General features: G+C 47.8%; 1 protein-coding gene across 1 annotated transcript in view; it reads left to right on the forward strand.

The window, feature by feature from the left end:
* The window catches only part of TMOD1 (tropomodulin 1), an 85,760-nt gene that overhangs the window by 3,026 nt on the left and 63,222 nt on the right, over positions 1-19,512 (forward strand). The window contains exon 2 of the mRNA XM_060609252.3: positions 17,838-18,003. Coding sequence (XP_060465235.1) covers positions 17,884-18,003 — 120 coding nt within the window. The 5' untranslated portion in view covers positions 17,838-17,883. The remainder of the gene's footprint in view (positions 1-17,837; positions 18,004-19,512) is intronic.

Genomic DNA, 19,512 nt, shown 5'->3' on the forward strand with positions numbered 1-19,512 from the left:
GAAGCCAGTCCTGGCTCAGACCCCTGTGTCCCCTTGGCAGACTTCATCTGCGAAGGAGGGTGTTGATGGGCCACGAAGGGTAGTTTGACTCTGCCCAGGAGCCTTGTGACCTTGGCTTGCTTATTTCTGAAATGACATCATCTATCGATGACTCCTGCTGAGTCCAGGAGTCATAATGGCCTTTTCCAGTCAATGTTTTGATTTTTTAGTCTTACTAATAGACCAGCCAGACTGCCAACATTTCTAAAGAGGCCAGTTCACTTTTTACATAAAGCCAGAACACCAAATAGATCAATTATTTGGCTACTCAGAGCCATTATCAGTTTAAAGCCACAGTCCTGTTTCTGTGGGGAAACATGAATCAGAGAGCATAATTCTGGGGCCATTTCCTCTCTCTTGTTTTGTTTTATAAAATCCTCCTTTGGTTAATTGTGGAAGGACCAGACTCTTTGCTCTTAATGATAGCGAGAGAATGAGCTCATCGGAGTCAACCTAGGACACGTCTGGGAGGTTTTCTTCAATGTTAGGAGGTGCTGAGTCCTTGCCTGATCTGAAAAACTAAACAAACTCAAGCATTTCTTCTGTGTCTCTTTTCTTGCATCCTTTCGTTTTTCTCTCAGAGGAAAACTGATCTGTGAAAGGCTGAAGTTACCGTGCGTGGGGAGGAAAAGGGGTGAGGCCAGCCCAGCCCATGCACCCATGTGTTCCCATCTCAAGCCATCTACTCAGGGTCCCCAGCCTGAGCCACCACTCACCCTGGGGCTTCTAGGGCGGTGACTCCAGGGCCATTCCTGGAGGTGATTCTGGTGGGTGATGAGTTGCAGCGACAGGGGTGTTCGCCCTCCATGCCCCCGGAACTGAGGGAAGCAGCAAATGCCTCTTGGCATCACTCAGCCTCCTTAATGAACTCATATTTTCCCATCCCTTAAATGGCGGTGCCACTCTCAACCCTACTCTCTTTCCACCCCACACCCTCCTATAATCCCATTTATTCCCATGGTCCAGCTACCCCCTACAGACTCACAATTCCCACATTCATGTGTCACGCTGGGACTGCTCTCCTCAGTTCCAGGCATCTGTCACTCCTGCCAATCGGACAAAGCCAATAGGGCATCCCAAAGGCACGTCACACCCAACAGGCCTGATGCGGGCTCATCACCCTGTCCTCCTCCGGTGTCCCCAATCTTGGTTAACAGTAACACCATCCACCCAGACACCGAGCCAGAGATCTCCTTTCTCTTTACCACCCCATTTGTTTTGTCAAGTCCTGTCAATCCTGTCTTCCTAAATATTCCTTCCATTCATTTCTGTCTCCATGAATGGGGTTAACAAGTACTCCAATCATGACCCCAATCGAGTATTTGCCATCTCTCCCCTGAGCTATTGTCAGAGCCTTGTAAAAGTCTTTCCACATCAAGCCTTTTCTTCTATACTGCTGTTAGTAGATCTTTAGGAAATGTAGCTCTGACTGTGTTATCCCTCTCCCTTCAGGGACTCCTCATTTCCTACCAGATTCCTTAGCAATGAACCCAGGACCATCAAAGGTCTAGCCCCAAGCTACTTCTCCAAAACCATCTCTTGGCACTCTTGCAAATTCTCCTTACCTTCTGGTCATGGTGCAAGCATCGTGCCTTCGTGACTGCCTGTCTTTGGCCCTGCTGTTCATTCTGCCTGGAATGCTGTTCTCTCCCTTCCTAAGTTGGCAAACTTGTAATCATCCTTTAAAGCAAAGCTCTTCATTGCCTTATCTGTGTTCCCTCAGCCCCTAAATGGACCTCAGAGCACCAGCCGTAGTGTGTCCTAAATGTAATCACCTGCTCACATTCTCATCTCTGACTGGACTGACAGCTTCTTGAAGATGGTTTATGGCTCCTTTGTTTCTCCTTTACCAGTGTTCCAGAGCTCAGAGCTCAGAACTTGGCATAGTGTAGGTATTTCGTGTGATGACAAATGACTGACCATTGAATGGATGAATGAGGAAACAGGTATGCCAATGAAAGCCCAGTGATGGCCATGACAGTCACAAACCATCAACCAGCATCTACAACATGTTTTGCCACAGAACCATCAGCTCCGTGGCGGCAGAAACCACACCTGTTCTGCTCCCCCTCTCACTCCGCAGCCCCTGTCAGCCCCATCGCAATAAATAGAATGAATCCATGATCTTGTTTGAAACTCAGGAATCCTGTAAGGGAGGAAGGGCAGGTATTATTAACCCCCTTTTGTTGATAGGACAGTGAACCCAAATAGCAATTGTTCCAGGTCATGCGATTGGGGTGCGTATTCCAGAAAAACCCAAGTGCTTTCCAGGGTTTGGGAAGCTTGAGAAGTGAAAGTCCTTGCACTCTATCCTAAGGCCTCTCTAGCATTTGAATCATTTGGGATCTTATTAAAATGCAGACTCTGGCTCAGTAGGCCTGGGAGGGGTTCTGAAATACGGAATTTCTTATTAGCTCCTTGTTTCTAATAAGCTCTAATCATTTTATTAAGCAATAGGCTTAATTCCTAATAAGCTCTAATGAACACCTAATAGTGTGAAGCTTGTCCTGTACACACAGACCACCACACTTTGAGCACCAAGGTGAGGGCTAGTTACCTTGGCCATTGCATTAAGGCATTGTTTTTATTAAGATCTACAAATGAATTCATTTAGGCCCTGACTCAAAATACAGGGCTCTTTCTGGGTTTTTGTTCTTGTTTGTTTTTTACTGGAGCCCGCAGAGGACACACAGATGGAGCCTGATGGGACAGTTGGTAGGGGCACAGGACATGGTGGAGCACGTGGTGGGAGGGGGGAACAGGACAGGCAGGTGGCAGGGACTCTGGTGTTGGGGCATGTGGCCGCAGTGTTGCTGGTGAGATAGGCCCCCAGCCTTGGCCTGCTGCTGGAAGGGTCAGGCTGAGCAGCGGTGGGTTATTTCCATCTTCTGCTACCTTCCCTCCTTCTCCTTTGCATTCTAGAGAAATTTAGGCCCAGGCAGGGCTTTTGAGTCCCTACTGCCCAGCTCTCGGCCAGCCTGGAACCTCTTCTCAGACTCCTGTGTCCCCTTGCCTTTTCAGGGCGCACTGCTTACAGGTGTGGTATCTGTGAGCACAGGGTGAGTGCTCCAGGTGCTGCAATGAGGACCCAGATGCCGCCCTGAAAACCACTCAGAAGAAGGGTGCCTGGGTGGCTCAGTTGGTTAAGTGTCCAACTTTGGTGCAGGTCATGATGTCTCAGTTTGTGAGTTCGAGCCCCAAGTCAGGCTCTGTGCTGAGAGCTCAGAGCCTGGAGCTTGCTTCGGATTCTGTGTCTCCCTCTCTCTCTGCCCCTCCCTCATTCACACTCTGTCTCTCTTTCTCAAAAATAAATAAACATTAAAAATTAAAAAAAAAAAAAACTACTCAGAAGATAAGGGTGAGGGGAGCCCTGAAGAGGGACTCCTTCCTTGCAAACCCAGGAAGATTTAAAAAGTCAGATTTGATGACAACATCGTATGCATTTGTTTATGGTTTTCTACTGCATTCCATTTACACCATTAAAAGGGTTGAGGTGGCTTAAAATAAACCTGCACAGGCAACATAACTGGTAAGAACAGAAGTTTTAAAAAGACAGGGCAGGCTTGAAAATCAGGATCGTGAAACGCTGAGAATCTGATGGGACCCGAGGGCCTTGTTCCAGCAGAACGAATGCATTCGTGCCCCGTAGTTTGCCTGTCACCTCAGCGAGCCACTGGGTTCCCTTGAAGGCCACTTGGAAGCCCAGGTTAAGAATGCCCAACACAGAATAAGGAGAGGAAATTCAGCCAGCATCTTGGCTGAGATGGCAACTGTTTGTGAACACCCAAGTCAGCTCTAGGATGAATCACGATAGCCAAGGGGGAAGGGAGATGAGATGAACTGGGGGACGGTTGGTGTCTGATGAAAAGAACACCAGCCCTTCAGGAGAGAGAATGGGGTCTTCTGAGACTGTATGTCTTCTCAGAGTGTATGTTACATTGGAATACTCAGTGGAAGGCAGTTTAGCATAGTGCTTACGAACATGGAGTCTGGGGGCACCTGGGTAGCTGAGTCTGTTAAGCATCAACTCTTGATTTCAGCTCAGGTCATGATCTCACAGTTCATGAGTTCAAGCTCCTCATCAGGCTCTGTGTTGACAATGCAGAGCCTACTTAGGATGCTTTCCCTTCCTCTCTCTGCCTCTCTCTCTCTCTCTCTCTGTTTCTCAAAGTACATACATAAACTTAAAAAAAACAACAACAACACATAGACTCTGGAGACCACCTCCCTAGGTTCAAATCAAAGTTCTGCCTGTTACTGGCTATGTAAATTCAGGTAATTTTAAATGCTCTGTACCTCAGTTTTTCTTTTTGTAAAGGGAGTTGTTGTGAGGACTAAATTAGTTATTATATGTAAACATTTAAGACAGTACCTGGGATATTGTTAGCATTACACAAGTGTGAGCTATTATGGGAAAGCAGCATGGAGTAGTGATGATGAATATAGTCCAATTGAATCTTGTCTGGACTCAAATCCGGGCTCTACTACTTACTAGCTCTGTGCCCTTGGTCACTGTATTAAGTTACATAGTGTCCCCCCAAAATCACATCCACCTGGAACCTCAGAATGTGACCTTATATGGAAATAGGGTCCTTGCAGATGTATTTAGTTAAGATGAGGCCTTACTGGGTTAGGGTGGGCGCTAAATCCAATGACTGGTGTCTTCATAAGATGAGGAGTGGACATACACAGGGAAGGAGGGTCTGTGACGGCAGAGTCAGTGATGTAGGTACATGCCTAGGAATGCCAAGGGATATTGGCATCACCAGAAGCTAGGAGAGAGGCATGGGACAACAGATTCTCCTTCCGAGCCTCCAAAAGGAACCAGCCCTGCTGACACTTGATTCCCAATTTTTGACATCCTGAGTTGCAACAGAGTAAATTTATGCTGTTTTAAGCCATCCAGTTTGTGGTCATTTGTATGGCAGCCCTGGGAAATTAATACAGCCAGATTACTGCAGTTTCGTTTCTTCATCTGTAAAACGGGGATTAAAAAGTACCTGCTTCACAGTTATTAAGATTGCACGACATGATCTATATAAAGAGCTTATCACCGCGCCCGTTATGCAGTATGTACAGAATAGCACTTGCTATTATAAGGTACAGTGACGTAGCGGGCAGTAATAGCCCCGAGGGTGGGTTAACAGCATTCCGCTGTTTGTCTGCATTAGAACTTGTGTAGCCAATGCCCCATGGATGAACTTTCATGTGGTTCCCAGTGTTTTGCTAATACAGATAATAATCAGATGGTTTGTACATGTATCTTTGTACATTTCAGGGAGTCAACGAGTGGGATGAGTTCCTAGAAGTGGACTTGCTGAGTCAAAGGGCGTGTGCAGTTGGGTAGATAGGGCTTAACTTGCCTTGAAGGAGGGTAAACCAATGTGTGCTTCTGTTGTATGCGACAGTGCCCGTCTCCCCCATGTCTTGTGAACACTGGGAATTCTCAGGCCTTTGCATCTTTGTCGGTGTGATAGATGAGAACTGATGGCTCGCTTCTCAATTTACCTTTACATGATTATGAGTGAGCTTTTTAGCCATTCGTATTTTTATGTGAATTGCCTGTTCCTTTCCTCATTCTACATTTTCACTGGACTGGTTTTGTGTTTGTTTCTGGTTTGGTTTAGTGTTTTGGTAAGACTCTGCTAAATAAATTATCCCTTTGTTCAATGTGCAGCAAATAATTCCCCCATTTGCCTTTTGGCGTTGTTCATGCTAATTTTCATATTGGTTTTTCAGTAAATACAAAGACGAGCTTCATAAGCTTACGTTAACACCTGCTGTAAGGCAAGGTGACAAGCTGTGTTTGTAAAATGGAGAATGAGGAGAGGAGTGAAGTCCACAGGCTTCTAATTTTTATTCTACCAGTGCTTTTGCTTTGTCAAAGCCAGTAATAATGCTAGGCATTCGCTCATTTACTTAACAGACCTGCCGTCAGCACCTGAGAGGTGCAGGCTTCCTGTTGGACGGTGGGGGAGAGAGACGCTTGCCCTCAAGTAGCTTCCAGTCTTGGGAGCAGAGGGTGCAGTAAGACGATGTTCCCGATGGCCTCTCCCATTTGTCTGAAGGTATTTGTCTTGCCTGACCCTTTCCAACCGGGAGAAAGATGACCTGGAAGAGGCTGGGCCTGGTGAGAACTCACGGTGGCTCAAACCAGGGGCGTTGCAGCGAGGTGGGGAGAAGGAGCCACCGAGCGGACTATGACATGGTCTGTAGGCCGACTATGGTCGGGAGATGGTGTCAGAGCCCTTTCCTGGAACCCTGTTGCTTACAGTGATTTGTGCAGTGACTCAGACACTGATGACCTCAAGAGACGCAAAATGAAATACACCCTGGTGCATGCACACACATGCACGTGGCCTTTCTAATTCAAACCATTGGCCAATTTTGACTCACATGTAGACCTTTGAAGCCCACTGTGTCCTGGGACGGGGCTCGTAGCAACTGCAGAAAGAGGCAAAGTCAAACACTGTGTTTAGTTTCCCTGCTTTTTCAGCAGGTGCTTTCCTGTATGACTAAGAGGATGAGATCAGCTGGGGAAAATAAAAGCAAACGGGCCAAAAAAACAAGTCTTTTAAAGATAGCTGGTCTCTGAGTCCCCATCCTCCCCACCCAATGGCCCCGAGCATCTTTCATAATAGAATCAAGCCTTAAATCTCATCTTTCAACTCCCCCAACCACCACCATCAATCGGGATCTCAGCCGTCCCTGGAAGGTCTCATCTGGGACTGTGTCATCCCTGCTCACGTGCCTGTTGTAACCCTCCCCACCAGCTCCAGAATCAGCCCAGAGTATCTTTGTGCATTTTTTTACTGTTAGAAAGTTCCTTACGCAGACTGTAAATCCATGTCCTGGTCATCTCGGTAATCTATGTTTTCTGCATGCTGGGGACCCACAGACCACATCTGTTGCTCCTTCCCTGTCAGTGCCCTGCAGGTTTGAAGAGTATGACCATGTCTTCCAGGGTCCTTCAACTGTTCTTCACATGGTCCCCCCTGCTCCCCTTCTCTGGACTTAGCGCCACTCGTGAGAGAAGGTCCAGTTCACAAAAGAGGTCACTCACATGGCCAATAAACGCATGAAATGTACTCAGCATCATTAGCGATCAGGGAAGTGCACAATGAGGTACGACTACCACCCACCACCGTGGCTAAAATGAAAAGTACTGACCATAGCAAGAGATGCAAGTTTGCAGAGCAACTGGAACTCTCATACATCACTTGTGGAAATGTAAAATTGTGCAATCACTTTGGGAGAAACTGTTTGACAATGTCTACTGAAACTAAATGTACTCTTACTCCGTGAGCTGGCAATTCTACTCCAGGGATGTACCCAAGAGAAATAAGAGATTGTTTCTACCGAAGACATGTGTAGCCCTATTTATAGTTACCAAATACTAGAAATAATTTAAATGTTCATTAGCAGTAGAGTAGATAAATAAATTATATAGTTTATTTAATGGAATACTATCTCCATCAGTGAAAAAGAATGAACTGCTGCTAAAACACAACACAGATGAATCTCACAGATGAAATGTTGAGTGAAAGAAGCCAGACACTGGCGCCCGGGGTGGCTCAGTCGGTTAAGCGTCAGGCTCTTGGTTTCGGCTCAGGTCTTGATCTCACGGTTTGTGAGATCGAGCCCTGCATTGGGCTCTGTGCTGACAGTGTGGAGCCTGCTAGGGATTCTCTCTGTCCCTCTCTCTCTGCCCCTCCCCTGCTCTCTGTCTCTCAAAAAATAAATAGACCAAAAAAAAAAAAAAAAAAAAAGAAGAAGAAGACAGACACAAGAACAGACTCACTGTGTGTTTTCATTTACATGATGTTCAAAAGCAGTTAAAGCTAATCTGTGGTTGTAAAAGTCACAGTAGTAGTTACCTTTGAGGGAGATGGATGGGAGGAAGTATAAGAGCATTCTCGTGCGCTGGAAATGTCCTGTGTCTTCATCTGAGTGGTGTTTACACAGGTGTAGACATGGAAAATTCAGGGAGCTATACTCTCAAGACTTATACACTTGACTGTATATAAAACCAATGCCTTAAGAAAAAAAGAAAAAAGTACCCCCCCCTAGTGAAAGAGTGGGGGCCCAGAGCTGAGTTCCCACAGGAGGCCAAGCAAAACCACCATTGCCTTGCTTTGGTCACTGTCCTTTGATTAATTCAACTGAGATCCCACCATGATTTGGGAGGCCCCACACTGTTGACTTACCCTGGGTCAACAGTCATTTGAGAACCACTAAGTCTTTCTCGTGGCTGCTCAGCTATGTCCACCGACCTAGTGCTTATGGGGTTGGCTTGCTGGGCCCCAGGCATTGTGGGACTGGGAAGAGGGGAAGGAAACCAGGAATCTGAACTGCATCATCCTTTATCTCATTTCCTCTGTATAACACCCCTTGTGAGGTGAATGTTGTGCCTTCACTATAAAAACAAATCCGTGAATCTCAGAGCAAGGCAGGGGTTTTAGTCTGCATGACCCATAGTCCAAGCTTTGCCTTTCACCAGACTGACCAGAGAGGAGGCCTCATCTGTAAAGCGGGGCTCATGGCCTAGCTTGTAGCCCCTGGTGGTGGAGGAAGAGACCATGTGTGTGACACCACCCCAGGAATTTCTGTGTGACTGTTATCATCCCAACTTAATGATAATTTTCTTGAGGGCCAGGAAATAACAATTTCTGTCTGTGCCACAAAGGGGCACCATGTCCTGCCCATACTAGGTTCTCAGTAAATAAGTGAATTGGGTTGTAGAAACTCAGCTCCAGAGAGGTATAGCAGCTTGCCCAAGGTCACACTGCAAGTCCTCAACCAATAGGACTTGTAACCAGATCCCCTGACTCCCATCCAGATGCTCCTTCTGCCATTGTACAGTGGCCCCAGCTTCCTGTGGACCTCAGGGACTGGAGATCCTCATGGGTTGGAAGCTACTAAGGAGGAAGGAAAGGCCCGGCCCAGGGAAGACAAGGCCGAGTCTGGCCCTGGGGCCTTCAGGGTGTGTGTCCTGGGAAGCGGGCTGGGAACAGGTTGTAGGCTATGCAGTTACTCTCTTGAAATTCTTAAATTTATCTTTGGATTTGGATTTTTACGTGAAGTCCCATGGCCAACAGAGCATACACCAGGGCTTGGAGCCTTGGCCCCAACAAGGTCCCACCTCCTGCTGCCTCTCTGCTTCCTGGGGACAGGTTCTTAGACTCCAGCTGCCTCACCTCCTGGTGCTCCCAGATCCCGCCAGTCTCCCCCTACTCCCCCTGCCCAGCTACCACTGGGGATCTCTAGTGCCTTCAGCTGGCAATTCTGCAGGACAAGGCTCTTGTCCACCCCGGGTCCAGGCACCTAGTGTCCTAACACAGAGGTCGGATGCCCTCAGATAGCCCATTTCTGTGTGTTGGGGCAGTGGCCCAACTGTGGGAAAGGGACATGCCTGGCTCAACTGTCTGGCCCCTCATCAGGGCAGGGTGTGTGTGTTCTGCTTCGGGCAGGGGAGGGAATTGGCAGCTAGCGGACTTGGTGTGCCCGCTTTTTGTGTCACAGCACACGGGCACCTGTGTGATCAAGACATTAAATAATAAGTAAGAAAACACTATGACAGATCAAAAGCGAAGCTATGAGAAAAAAGCAAAGCTTTGTATCTTGGTACCTTTAATGACACTTTTTCCCTGATTTTGAACAGAGGACCCTATAGTCTTATTTTACACCAGACCCAGACCCAGCAAATTCGGGAGCCAGTCCTGCCTGGGAGGATCTCGAGGCAGGGCAGGGTGAGGGGTTAAGCGTCATGCAGGCGCTCCCTGGGGAAGCAAGATGGCAGGGGATGTGGGCCTCAGGCTGCTCTCTGACTGGATCTCATCACAGGTGACAGCATGCCCCAAAGCACTCACTTCTTGCCCTGCAGGGGACACAGAACTGCAGGCATGAAGTGGCTGAGGTTTTATGAGCTGCAAATGTCTCTGCATATTGCGTGGTTATTGGCATGATTATTGCATCCCATTCTACGACCCTCTTTTAAACCTAACCATTGAAGAAATTAAACCCCCCACAGCTTCCATTACCTGCTGGTTGACCCCACCACACCCTACCTGGCAGTCCCCACCCCGCACTGATTGAGGGTTGGTTGGCTTTCTCCCCTTGTGGGTCACTGGCCTGGGATGGAATTCGCTTGTCCCCAGGCCTGTATCCCTGACTGACCTGCACTGATGGCACCCTCACCCTGAGCTAGGTCACAGCTGCATGCTGAGATGCAGAGCTGGTCAGAGGGTGCTCCCCCTTCCTCCCCCCACCCCCCCCCCCCGGTCCCGGCCAGCAGGCGGGGGGGGGGGGAGTTGAGGGGTGTGGGAGTACAGAGTTCCCCACTAGGCAGGGCAGCACTGCTTCCTCAATGCAGGGAGAGGCCAGCTACTCTAGTAATGAGGGGAGGATGCTTTGCTCTCTGGAGAGGCTGTGCCTCCAGGACTTAGCAGGGCTTCCAAGAGCGTAGAGGCTGGGAGAGGCTACTCAAGGCTGAGAGGACATCCCGGAGGCCTGAAATGTCAGGGGTGCCTGGGGTGAGTGGTCTGGCAGAGCCAGAAAGGGAAGGCCTGGGCTGGATCAAAAGCGGAGGAGGCCCATAGGCCACCAGCTCTCCCATGGCCTCGAACTCCAGGCCAGAGTTTGCTATCTGTCATCATAATGGGGGCTACTGAAGGTGGCTTTCAGCTCGGGAGCAGCATCACATCTGCTTTTCATAAAGATCATTTAGAGGCTGAGTTGGGTGTGGACAGGAAAGTAGGGGAACTGAGGCAGGGAGACAGGCTTGGGGGGCCGTGGTGATAGCATAGATTTTAAAAAGGCAAGCCCTGTAGGAAGGGAGAGAGGGGACAGACAGGATGTGAGAGAGGTAGGCTTCTAGTCACAAAGGACAACTAGAGTATGACTCCAATTGGGTGAAGTACCTAGTCACATTCCTCAGGACAGAAATAGGGTGGCGGCTGCCAGGGCCTGGGGTGGACCAGAGGGCAGAATGAGGAGTTTGTGCTTAATGGGGACAGTTTCGGTTTGGGAAGATGCGCGTGTTCTGGAGCTGGACGGTGGTGATGGTGCACAGTGTGGCTGTGCTTAACTGTTTACTTAAAATAGGTTAAAATGGTAACCTATTTACGGTTAACACGTTTTAGGTTATGTGCATTTTATCACAATTTCAAAAAAAAATGTAATGTGTAAAAAATAAGAGAGGAAAAGGGAGAGGCCGGCAGGCATGGGGACTTCCCAGAGTGAGGGGAGTAGGAAGGGAGTGTGCAGGCTGGCCCCCTGCTGACAGGCTGCACAGGTGCAGGTGCGGTCCCCCAGGGGAGAAGAAGGTGGTGGTGGTGAGGCAGGGGGACTCCAGAAGTGCCTGGCAGGAGCCTGGGCTGCAGAGACTGGCTGAGAGTCATCAGCTTATCGCTGGTAACCGACCCCACACAGGAGAAGATGAGAAGCCCCAGGGGAAGCGTGAGACGTGAGAAGAAGGCAGAACCCCCGGGATGGGTGGGCTAAGGAGAAAGCCTCATCAGGGAGACTGAGAAGCAGGGGCAGAAAGGAAGGAGGGAAACTGAGAGTAGAGTCTGAGCTCTTGCTCTTGTGGAACTACAAGAAGAAGGGTTCATTCAAGACGCCTGAGTGCAGTGAGGGGAGTGTGTGGGAGAGAGAGTGGTCCTCCAAAGGATTGTGGGAGGATCGGGGTGGGGGGGGGGTGGGTCTCATGAGAATCCAGCATGAGCTACAGCAATCCAGGCCTGAGGGAGCCGGGCACTTTCAGGGACACGGCGTTCTCCACCTCTCTCTCAGTCCTGTGAATTCACCCTCCTCTGAGGACTCTTACTCCCCCAAATGTCTCTTCCCTCATGGCCTCAGCTTCCATGTGCTCATGGTGGTGTCCTCTCCTCACCCGCAGCTTCCCCTGCCACCTGCCTCACTTTCTCCTTATGTCCCAGTTGAGTGCTGTTGTGGCTTGGATTGTATCCTCCCAAAACTCACACCTGTGAATAGGACATTATTTGGAAATAGGGTCTTTGCTGATGATCAAGTTGACATAAGGACATGAGGGCAGGTCCGAATCCAATATGATTGGTGTTCTTATATCAAGGGAACATGTGGACACAGACATGTACAGAACAGGGAGACCATCCTCAAGGCTAGGAATGCCTGAGGCTCCCAGAGCTAGGGGAGAGACATGGAATGGATACTCCCACAGAGCCTTCAGAAGGAGCCATCTCTGCCAACACCTAGATTTTGAATTTTTAGCCTTCAGAACAGGGAGATAAACATTTCTGTTATTTAAGCCAGTCAGTTTGTGGTACTTTGTTAAGACAATCCCAGGAATTAATACAAATGGCAGGAAATAAAAGCTCATTCACCCAACTCATCTTCTTCTTTTTTGTTCCAACCCACCTCATGGGTCATTGACTAGCCAATCAGTTTGTTGCCCTTGAGACAGGCACCCACTTTGTCCAATCAGCTGCGGGGAGGTGTCACATGATATAAAGCATGGCTGCCCTCATGTAGCAGAGTGCCTCATGAAGGAGAGCAGTGGAATCAGCTCTCTCAAGAGGAACAGGGGACCTCTCAGGTGCTTGTGTCCCTGAGGCCAAGGGGAGAGAGAGGTGCAGGCTTCAGTGATGAGGAATAGTGGCTTAAAATCTCTTTGATCAAAGTGTCTTCCAAAAGAGAAGGACATGAAAAGATGGGGTGTGAAGACTCAACTTTGTAAATCACCCTTTCTTCACCTATCATGGAGATGTTCACTGTGGCTGGAACAAGAAGACGGTATAACTGGAAAATATTCCTCTGAACTTGAGGCCCCGCCCTCCTGACCTCAGGGAAGTGCAGTCCATAAATCAAGATCCTGCTCCAGCGCCTCTTTCCAGAGTTTTCCCACGGGGACGGATGCTGGAAAAGCCATTAGCAGAAGTGACTGGACCCACTTCCCATGAAAGATTTAAAAGTGCATTTGGTACTCCAGGAACTTCCCCGCCTCAGAGCTTTCATTTCTGACGCTTCCTGATGGATGGCCTCAGCCCTTGACCCACTATTTTTCTACTATCCAACCTGCTTAGTTGTATTTCCTGGCACAGCCTGTAAAGTCTATTTTTTTCATGTGGAGCAGTGGTTTAAGGCTTCTGCCGTTGAGAAGCAGGGTGGCTAGATGTGCTGCCAGAGTAATATATACACTAGATTTGGAAGAATTAAGTTTTTCAATGTGTTTTAAGTTTATTGAGCTGCCCTTTTATTTTTCTCACTGACTCTTACTGAGGATTCAATTTATAAAGCAGGTAACAGAGGTGCTTCAGGTGGGCCATTCTGAGGGCTTCATCACCCCCCTTCCTGCCGGCCCCTCCCCTCTTGGGTTCCCAGTCCTCTGAGACCTGGTCCCATCTTTCCGTTTTAAAGATGGGAAAACAAAGGATCCAAGAAGAGAAGGGACTTGCCCAAAGGCCCAAGGGCACTAGACCCAAACCCAGATGGGCTCATTCTCTACTAGCACACTTACCGGGCACAGGGCTAGGCAATCGGGACATTAAGGCAAATAAGACATATGTCATTATCTTAGGGGAGTTACAGTCTGATGACAGTGCATGGGGGAGCAGGAGGGGGATGGGAAGGTGACCCCGGCAGGAGCGGCAGGGACAGCAGCAGCCTCATAATAATGACTAGTATGCTGAGCCTGCATTGACCACACAGCAGTCCCAGACTTTGCACCTTCTCTGCTTGTGTCCGCTTAATCCTCACACCCTGTGGAGTGAATGAGTACGGTTACCCTCTCACTGTACAGAGTGATGGTCAACTTTTTATTTTAGTAGCTGAATCCCTTCTTTAAGGGAAGTCTGATATGGAGCCCCAAATAAATCAGGCAAAACCAGGGTGAGCCCCCTCACTTAGCCTTTCCTACTTAACCCCCGGCAGGGGCCCTGGAGGGGCCTGAGCTCTCCCTGAACACAGTTTAAAGACCGCCCATCTGATCCAATGTTTGGATGTCTCCAAGAGGGATAGGTTACCAGCAGAATTTCCCAGTCCGCAGTCCGCTTATGCTCATTTTGCAGATGAGCAAACAGAGACCCAGAGGAAGGGAGGAAGGAACTCAGCAAGGGTCACCTGGGGAGTTAGCACCACAACTAGCACTGCAACCAGAGTCTTATGAATCTCAGCCCTTTGTCCATCAGTAATATCTCTTTTATTAGGAAATGGAGGCCTTTTATTAACAGCTAGAAATACCATCTCTTCCAGCCGTATTTTAAAGCGGAGCTTACAGTGGGCTCTGTGAACGTGGTTTTCCCCTCCCTCTTACCCTGCCCTTCCCCACCTCCAGCTCCCCACATCACTGACATTAGGAGGAGAATCTTGCTTTGGAGAAGCCATTTCTGGGAGCCAAGTGGGTGAGTGTGGCTTGAAGCTGACAGCTTCATAGTTTACCTTAGGAGTCCTCTGTTCCTCTCAGCTTATTTCATGTAATGCCTCATCACCCCGTAATATTCACAGGACACTTGACATTAGAAAGGGCCTTTAAGTCCTCTGAAAAAGGATGTTGAATTCAACAGCACTTTGGAGTGTGCAAGTGGAACATTAACTTCCCTTCCCTGTGTGCACTAAGAGGGAGGCTCCTTCAGGAAAGTTGATGATTGCACCCCGCAGGGTGGCATCTCTGGAGGTGGCCTGCCACCCAACCCGTCCCTCTTCAGCGGGCCCCATGGTCGCCACCTACTTCTCTCTTCTTGCTCCTTCATGGCTCCTTTTCCTACTCTCCCTTGTCCTGACTCATCCCTTCTCCAGGCTCCGTCCATGACTTTTTTCTAAGGATTATAGTGCATATCATCTAGGAAATGGGTCAGCTGGCAAACTGGGAAGTTCCCAGGGTCCCAAACTTGTCCCAGCTCATCCTGTCCCCAAGTCCCTTCTTGTGTGAGTCTGAGTGGCCCAGAGGTGAGGCTAAGGCTGTTACCCAAACTTTGTTTCATGGGATCCCAATCCCAGGAGCAGTTCCTCAGACACATGGTTTCATGGTCAAAGACCAGGAAAATTCTGCTTATAACCTGTTTCTCCTGGAGACACCCAATGTGTGGAAGCATACCAAAATTTCTGAGAAATCCTGTGGTCTCAAATCCTGTGGAACTTTGTATGACACAAAATCTGTTTGAGAGCCAAAAAAAACGTGTTTTGCAGCTAGTTCAAAGGTGTCTCTGTGAGTTAGTTCTGGAAGCCTCTGAACCCTTCACTAGGGTCCCTTTCAGCCATAGATCCTCTCCTGGCTCCACTCAAGAAAAGCCAAATTAGGTTATTCTCTGAGAACATTCACGAAGGTTTTTTTTTTTTTTTTTCCATCTATACCAGAGCATTGTCAGCTGCTTGTGCTTTCTTTGGAAGTAAATAGAAATGAATCAAGGGGGACCCATTTATGGTCTGAACATTGCATTGGGGTCTGGGCAAAGGAAGACATCAGGCTAATCCAATCCATTCTTAGAGGAAAAGATGGCATTGGGGTTTTCTGTATTTGGAAATCAAGTCCTTTCTTATCAGGCCAGCTGTCATATTTCTCCTACAAATATGCTCACATGTGTACAAACTTACATTAATAACACATATCTCTCCTTTCTGAAATGGAGGCTTTATCTGTCAGCTTAGCGAACTTTGATTTTCATTTAAGTACACGAATTGTTCTTAGTTAACAACTATTCCAGCTTTTGATTGGTTCATTGGTTGTCTTTTCCTGGCTTTCATTTCTCTCTACCCTGGAAAATCCCATCAGTCATTTCATGGATGAGCCATGCTGTGTGTGCGTGTGTGTGCGTGCGTGTGTGTGCGTGCGTGCGTGTGTGTGTGTGTGTGTGTGTGTTTGCGCAGGAGTCTAAAAACAAAAACTGCTGTGACAAAGGAGATATTGGTTGTATTTGTTTGCTGGGGCTACTGTAACAAAATCCCACAAACTGAGTGGCCTAAACAACACAAATTTGTTGTCTCAAATTTCTGGAGGCTAAAAATCCAAGATCCAGGTGTCAGCATGGTTGGTTCCTTCCAAGGCTGTGAGGGTCCATTGCAGACCTCTCCCTCCTCTTCTGGTGGTTCTCTGGCAGCCTTTGGCGTTCCTTGGTTCATTGGAAGCATCACCCTGATCTCTATCTTCACTCTCACATGGTGTTCTTCCTACGTGTGTGTCCATCCAAATTTCCACTTTTCATAAGGACACCAGTCATGATGCATCGGGAGCTCACGTTTCTCTAGTATGACCTCATGTGAACTTAACTAATGATATCTGCAAGGACTCTATTTCCTAGTCACATCACATTCTTCCTTGCAGTGTGGTGCTGGCGTATGGACGTACTGGGGGCTAGAACTTCAACATATGAACTGGGGAGCACACGATTCAACCCATAACACCAATCCTGGACACAGTAGTATATTCCATTCTGCAGAGTCTAAGGAAGCCCCGAGCTCCTGCCTCACTTTTTAGCCCATCAGCTTCAGAAGAGAGGGTTAACAGCTCAGCTTATGTAGGACAGGTAAGAACAGGCTTGAACATAGAGATGCTAGCACCTTCTGCAGCAAGCTGACATTTTCCAAGAGGAGAAGAGCCTAGGGTCTCCTTAGGGCTGTCTGATGGGGTAAATAAAGGCAGGTAGAACTGGAATCGGGTTCATTTCAATAAAACAAAACAAAACATTCTGTTGTTTGTGTGGCCCTGACTTGGGCCTTGGGGAGAGGGGGGGATGCAGCAAACTGAGACCCTGCCCCTGGGGAAGCCACGGAAGATGGATGTGAGCTGAGTGGAGAGGTACAGACCCAGCGCTAGGGCCATGATGAGCTTTGCTCAGTGAGGGGACACTGAGGCTTCACAGAGGAGGTGATATGGGAGCTAGGCTTGTCCTGTTTATCAGTTTTAGCCAAGAGGGAGGACAGAGGGCTTGAGGCATATCAGGATACAAATGGTGGTTCTGGCACTTCCTGGTAGTGTGATTTGTGCGAGTCACTCAACCTCTCTGAGCTGTATGTCCTCATCTGTAAAATGGGAAGAACAGCAGATATCTACCTCAGAGGTTAAATTAGAAAATTCTTGGGGCACCTGGGTGGCTCAGTTGGTTGAGCCTCTGACTCCTGATTTCAGCTCAGATCATGATCTCAGGGTCTGGGGATCGAGCCCCATGTCAGGCTCAATGCTTCAGATTCTCTCTCTCTCCCCTCCTCTCTCCACCTCTCTCTCCCCTCCACTGCCCTTCTCCCCCACTCGCTCTCTCTCTAAAATAAAAAATTTTTTAAAAGAAAAAAAAATCCTTGCAAAGTGCTTAATGTAGGGCTTGGATATGGCAGTAAAAGTTAACTGTTATTGCTGGCTGCTTTTTGTGATGATCAATTGAGATGTTACAGGTGAAGGACCCGCATGCAGCAGGTGTTGAGTTGATACCCCTTCCCTTACACAATCAGCTTTGGCAGAGCTTCCAGAATTCATGTTTTCCATCAGGGCGTGAGGTGAAGGGTGGAGGGTTGTACAGAAAGTATTTGAACTGCTTGAAGAAGAGTTGAGTTTTCAGGCACTCATAAGCCATTTCCAATCACCTATTTATTCGGAATTAATGGCTGGGCCAATGCAACCAGTTACAATATATTCATTCACATGCCATCAGGGTTTTTACCTTGCACAGTTTTATTGGAGAATTAATCCAACTTAGTGCAGCATTCCACTCTACTAGTTATCATCCTGATGATTCATAGAACATGCCCAGCCACCGTATAAATGACAAGCATTGATTTGGTCTGTGAGAGAAAATCCAAGAATGATCTTCCTAAGATTTTTCTCTTTCTGGCAGGTCATAGATCTCAGAAACTCAGAAGACAAGCACACATTCTCTTACAATGTCATACAGAAGAGAACTAGAGAAATACCGTGACCTGGATGAAGATGAAATCCTCAGAGCCCTAACAGAGGAAGAACTCAGGACCCTGGAAAATGAGCTGGATGAGCTGGACCCTGATGTGAGTAGGCACTAAAGGGGACAGTCATCACAGGTACAGGGGCAGCAAACTTTACCACCTGGTGGGGAGGGACAGGTGCAGACTTCTTATAGCTACCACTTCCTGTTTCCTTTGATGACAATGACACTGGAATAACACTGCCCTTGCAGGTGTGTGTGTGTGTGTGTGTGTGTGTGTGTGTGTGTGTGTGTTGCTTAGGGTTTTCTAGAGCGACAGCATCAATAGGATGTATATTCATATAGGAAGAGATTTATTATGAGGAATCGGCTCACACAATTACGGAGGCTGACAAGTCCCAAGATCTGCAGGCACCAAGCTGGAAGTCCAGGAGGGCTGGCAATGTGGTTCCAGCCTGGGTCCAAAGGCCTGGAGAACCAACAGAGCTGATGGTATAGTTTCAGTCTGAAGGCCGGCAGGCTCAAGACCCATCAGGAAGAGCCCACGTTTGAGTTTGAGTCTGCAGGCAGGAGAAAAATCAATTACCCAGCTCAACACAGGAAATTCCCTCCTGTTCTTGGGAGGGTCAGGGGTTTTTTTGTTCCATTTAGAACTTCAACTGATTGCATGGGGCCCACCCAAATTAGGGAAGGCAATCTGTTTTACTCAAGTTTACTAATTCAAATGTTACTGTCATATAGAAACATCCTTACATGCATACCCAGGAAAATGTTTAACCAAATATGTGGGCACCCCGTTGCCCTGTCAAGTTGACACATAAAATTAACTATCACAGTCTACTCTTTGCAACTCCATACACCTCTCCTTAAATAGTACTTCTCTCCTTATAAAGATAGTAACAAGGTCATAATTCTGCCTAACATGATACAACTAATTATTCCATGTACAACCTCCTAGAAGAGGAGCTAAAGTCTTTGAGTGATTCCATCCTTGACATCCCAAAAGTTAAGTACTATGGTATAAAAATAACAATACTTAAAATACGACAGTATAAAATCAATACCTCTTATGTTACACTGTAAGAGAATAAGAGAGGGAAAAAAACCAAAGGTATTTGCTTAACACATGCACGTTCAAAGCAAAATAAGGAGGAAACACTCGTGACAATTTTAGTTCTTGTTTCTCTAACTGGTCACATGGTTGTAGCTGGTATTTATAACTACCTTCTTCCACTCCCCCTTCTGTATTCCCTCTGCCTTTAGCAAGCACCTAGTTGGGCATGATTCTCTGCCTGGTTGGATGACTCAAACCTTCATTCCTGAAGGGTCTGGACCATTAGCGGCCTTGCTTGGATTGGGTTGTTGTAGTTTTCCATTGACTTCAATCACAGGACGTGGTAACAGTAAGAAGGCCCTAAGTAATCTCTGTATTGCAGGCAAACGCTTCCTTACCTCCGCTGTGGAGCAGTAGTCCAGTTCCCCCCTGCTAATCAACATCAGTCACCCCAGCCAGTACAGAAACTCCTTCTCCACTTATTGATTCAGTGGCATGAGGAGCCCAGAGTGGCAGGGGGGCAGACTTAACTTCCAGTCCAACGGCGTCATTATTGTG

Source organism: Panthera onca, chromosome D4 (assembly GCF_046562875.1).
Source record: "Panthera onca isolate mPanOnc1 chromosome D4, mPanOnc1 haplotype 2, whole genome shotgun sequence".
In the NCBI taxonomy this organism is placed as follows: domain Eukaryota; kingdom Metazoa; phylum Chordata; class Mammalia; order Carnivora; family Felidae; genus Panthera; species Panthera onca.